General features: G+C 33.0%; 1 protein-coding gene across 1 annotated transcript; it reads left to right on the top strand.

The window, feature by feature from the left end:
- The first annotated feature begins 1,452 nt into the window (after positions 1–1,452).
- LOC131050897 (uncharacterized) lies at positions 1,453–3,586 on the top strand. Its single transcript, XM_059213511.1, has 5 exons — positions 1,453–1,555; positions 1,779–1,881; positions 1,962–2,160; positions 2,367–2,636; positions 2,740–3,586. The coding sequence occupies exons 2-5, from the start codon at positions 1,854–1,856 to the stop codon at positions 3,539–3,541; spliced, it is 1,299 nt and encodes a 432-aa protein (XP_059069494.1). The 5' UTR covers positions 1,453–1,555; positions 1,779–1,853; the 3' UTR covers positions 3,542–3,586.
- The last annotated feature ends 1,097 nt before the right edge of the window (positions 3,587–4,683 follow it).

The following is a 4,683-nucleotide window of genomic DNA, read 5'->3' as shown; positions in this document are numbered from 1 at the left end:
CTATAATATTTGAAACTAGAAGGACATAGGTCTATAGGGAATGGACTTGTAAGGTACCATTGTATTGTAATGAAGACAACCCGCTAATCCTATACCATGTATGCTCAACTCTATGTTAAGAAGGATCACTTTAAGGGGCTCCCCATTGAGATCTCTTTAAAGGTTAGATATAGAATATGAAGGCAACCACTAGACTATGAAAATATTGCCTTTAGGTGTAGAAAATATTCTTCAATTGAGTGTCACACTTCCTTTGTCATCGAAGGCTTGTTGTAGAGTAGGTAAGCATATTTCCATATTGGAAACCCACTTGGTGATTTGGTGTTGAGGCTTATCGCTTTGTTATCACCCCTAGTCACCCCTAGTGAGTTTCTATGAAGGAGCCTCCCCATGATCTGTTAGATAGGTTACCCCTTTCAAAGATCCCATTTCTCCTAATTTGCTTAGCTATTCTATTGTTGCTTATAATATGGCTTTATTTGAATAGGAGGATTTTTAGAGCACAAATTACCAAGACCATTATATGATTATGAGACTATGGTGAATTTGAAAGAAAAGCCAAATTAAAAGATGAAGGCATCAATAAGACAAAGTGGAGGGCCCAAGAAGTGATGTGAAACATATGACATTTTTTAGCATAAATTATAAATATTTGATTGAAGATTTAATTAATATTTAAAAAAAAATATATCCTAAAAAATAATAAACATCATGTGATTTTGTAAAAGTTCAACAATGGTAAACAATGAAAAACTTAACAAGAATTTCTAAAAGCTCATTTACTCCCTCAAATAAAAAATTCCATATTTTCACTTTCCATTACTAATTTCTCCTTTAGTTATTCTATAAGAATTCCTATTTTAATATTATACAAAATCCTTTGCATATATGGTTTCTTAGTAAAGTCTATTTGATTTCACCTTTATTACTTTTGAAAAAAGAAATATCAACATAAATTTATACCATAGAACAACAAAACAAATTTATAAATATAATATAAAATTCTCCATTAAAAAAAGAGACCACCCACATTTGATTCCATGAACTAAAACAAGCAAACCCATTCACATCAAATAAAGAGCAGGTAGGCAAACAAAGTTAAAAGGAGATTCTGTGGACAGACCAAGCAACCTCAGGCAAGCTGCTTATTCTTCACGCTCACAGGAGGGCAATAAAATCTTCATCAATTTCAAGTCTAAAGTTAAAAGAGATCTGCTTGGCAGCCAAAATGAGAGCATTTCAATAATGGGGAACTTTACCTTCTCACATTTGAAACAAGATAGGTTCACCAGTATAAGTTAATTGGACTTTCACCTTATTAGATTTATAATAAATTTATATTAATAATTAAATATTATTTATTAATAATTAAATATTATTTAAGGGTAGTTATGTAGCAAGAAAGATTAAAATTTTGTGCAATCAAAGACTGAATTTTAAGTGAACAAAGTTATGGTTTTTCAATTTAGATGATGAGTATTGGGACTTAGATCTGCATGTATGGGGTTCTTCAAAACATCTAACATCAAAGAGTGGGTTTCATAGTCTTTCAAAGGTATGTGGATTGAGCTCTTAAACTCATTTAAGGTTAATCTATCGATTTCAGAATTCTTTTTTTTGACATCATTTTCAGTTTTGACAGGGACCTAGTAGCTTGAAATTCTTTGGTTTCTCCCTTGTATTTATAAATGAATTCAAGGTTAAATGATCAAGATATTTGGGCTTCAGTTAGAAGACTTTGTTTGGATAGAAGGATTAAGCACTATTCAATCTTACAGCAAATTTTATTAGTGGGGGAAGGCGACTTTTCATTTTCTTTAGCTTTGGCCAATGCATTTGGTTCTGCAGACAACATGGCTGCCTCCTCTCTTGACAGTAGAGGTCTAAAATCTATTGCCCTGTTTTATTGTTTTGTTTTGTAGTATTCTGGTTGTGTACTTAAATGTCCCTCAAATATGCAGAGAAGATCATAAGTTCGTATGAGTCTGGCCAAAATAACCTTCAGAATTTGGAAAAACTTGGAGCAATGATATTGCATGGCGTTGATGCAACAACAATGAATAAGCTCGAGATTATCAAAGAAAGAAGGTTTGATAGAATTATCTTCAATTTCCCTCATGCAGGTTTTTTTTGGAATGAAAAGGATAACAGAGTTATCAAGTAAGTTTTTTAAAAGGGATTCCAATTAATATATTCCTAAGATTTAGGAAATGACTATCTAATCCTTAAGATGCAACAATGTATAAGTTATTCTCACATACCATATATTACCATAATCTATCTATAATCTATGATAGGTGCATTTCAGAAATTGGATATACAAAATGTTTTATAATTCACATGAACTCTGTTTGTTTGTTGAACAGAAAACACCGCCATTTGTTGAACATGTTCTTCAAAAATGGAATGACCATGCTTAACAAAATGGGAGAAATCCATGTTACCCACAAAGAACAAGATCCTTATGACAAGTGGAAACTGGTGGAAGAAGCAGAAAAATGTGGGCTGGTTTTAAAAGAATCAGTGGAGTTTGACAAAGCAGATTATCCTGGCTATACCAATAGAAGAGGAGCTGGATCTAGAATTGGCGAGACTTTCTTCTTGGGAGAGTGTAGAACCTACATGTTCATTTTAAGGTATTTTTATTGCTGGGTCAAGCTCAGTATTTTCTTGTTTTGTTTTTTAAGTTTGCACTAATGTATTTCTCACTTATACATGAATATATTCTGCCATTTCCAGCAGTAATGACCATATACATTCTGCTCAGCCCAAAATGTCTTTGCAAGGTCATCTACAGATCCTTAAAGCAGCCATTTTGGAGCTTGAATCTGAAAGCCAAAATAGAAAGGCAGCTGAAACTACAAAAGCGAAATTGGATTCTTCATGTAATGAATTAAGGACAGTCGCAGATAAAGCATTAAAGGAAAGAGATGAATCTAGAGCTTTAAGAAAAAAGGCAAAAATTACCAAACAGAAAGAAAAGATTGCCAGAGAATTAGGCGAGGCCTTGCGATTGCAAGAGGAATGCAAAGCAAATTTGGAATTTTCATTTAATGAGCTGAGGCCAGTTATAGATGAAACATTGAAGAATGTTTTATTTGATGAGCTGATGAAATTTACAGATGAAACATTTAAAGAAAGAGATGAATTTAAGAGGCAAAAAGATGAAGCTTTGCTAGAAAAGGAAAATATTACCAAACAATTAGCTGAAATTTTGAGATTGAAAGAAGATGTGGTTAAGCAGAGAGATGTAAGTATTCGGAAGCTAGAGTTTGAAAGGAAAACCAGAATTGATGCTGAATCTGCAAATAATGAGTTGAGGTCAGTTTTAGAAAAAACATCAAAGGAAAGAGATGGGTTTCGAAATAAAAAAGATGAAGTTTTGGGAGAACAGGAAAATATTGCCAAACAGTTAACTGAAGCTTTGAGATTCAAAGAAGATGTGGTTAAGGAAAAAGCTGAGGAAAAGAAGTTTTCTTTTCTTTTGTTATTTTTGTGTATTTTTATATATTTTTATTATTATCATTGGAAAATTAGTTGAAGTTTTGAAATAGAAATAAATGTATCAAACAAAGATATATTATTTGTGAATTTGAATTTGTTAGAAAAATCTTGTATAATTTTTAATGTGATTTGTTAATTTTTTAGATGTGTCATGTGGATCTACATTACAGTTGAATAAAAGAGTTTTTATATTTGATTATTTGTGAATGCTTTTGATTAGAGTTACGAATTAATTAGAGATAGTTTTTGAAAGGGTTCAAACTGTTGTACATGAAACTATCACAAGCATGTCTTATAATCAGTATAATTAGTACTATCTAACTTGCTTTTATAGTTATATTGTGAATAATTGAATTTTATGCACTAGTAAAGAAAGTTATTGTACACCATTTTTTAACATAAAATGATTTTCCTAGACTAAGTATCGCATATTGTGTGCCATTTTTTGTCAGTGTTTTGGAAGGGAGGATAAGTGTACCGTGATAGGAAGGTGGTATAAAATGGAAGCTGAGAAGTATAAGGTTATGAGGTGTGGGTTAGGATAAGATAGGGAGGTAAGTGATGAAGGATGTAATGGTGAAAGAGTAAGTTAGGGGTTTGGAAGGTAGGAAAGTGAATGGGGGGAGGTAAAAGGATGTGAATGATGGAATGGGGTAAGGTAGGTGAAGTAAAAGTAAATGTGTATGAGGTGAAGGTTTAGGATAGGATGTAGGAAAGTGAAGGAGGTTAAGAGAGGGGATATGCAAGGTAGATGGAAGGTAATAATGATAGGAAGTGAGGTAAAGGTTATGAGGTGTGGGCTAGAAAATAGGGTGTAGGAAATGGAAGGAAGGGTCATCCATGTCGTAGTGCTTCAAGAGGAGGACATTCACATGAGGGACAAGAAGAGTCATTTCATGCCGTAGTGTACCTCCTTAAACCTTCCACCAACACCAAACTCTTTCCCAATCTCGCTAATGGACTAACTCAACTCACTCTCAAATTGTGACAGTCAATGCAAGGTTTAGGACAGTAGTAATTAGGATCTTCTAATTATGGCGGGGCCTAACCAACATAGGGTTATATGAGGCAAGGGTAAGTTCAACAATGATGTGTATTAGATTGTCATCAAAGTTTCCTGTTAGTGTTACTTTGTATTAACATTAACCACTTATTGTCATTTCATTATAATCAGTTTGT

This window comes from Cryptomeria japonica, chromosome 10 (genome assembly GCF_030272615.1).
Source record: "Cryptomeria japonica chromosome 10, Sugi_1.0, whole genome shotgun sequence".
In the NCBI taxonomy this organism is placed as follows: domain Eukaryota; kingdom Viridiplantae; phylum Streptophyta; class Pinopsida; order Cupressales; family Cupressaceae; genus Cryptomeria; species Cryptomeria japonica.
The sequence above is the reverse complement of the archived record's forward strand: the minus strand, read 5'-3'. Positions and strand labels throughout refer to the sequence as shown.

Excerpts from the sequence above, each read along its gene's own strand:
- LOC131050897 (XM_059213511.1), top strand. The coding sequence starts at position 1,854 with ATGGCTGCCTCCTCTCTTGACAGTAGAG. Across the intron at positions 1,882-1,961 it reads CTCCTCTCTTGACAGTAGAG|AGAAGATCATAAGTTCGTAT; the intron begins GTCTAAAATCTA and ends TCAAATATGCAG. Across the intron at positions 2,637-2,739 it reads ACCTACATGTTCATTTTAAG|CAGTAATGACCATATACATT; the intron begins GTATTTTTATTG and ends TGCCATTTCCAG.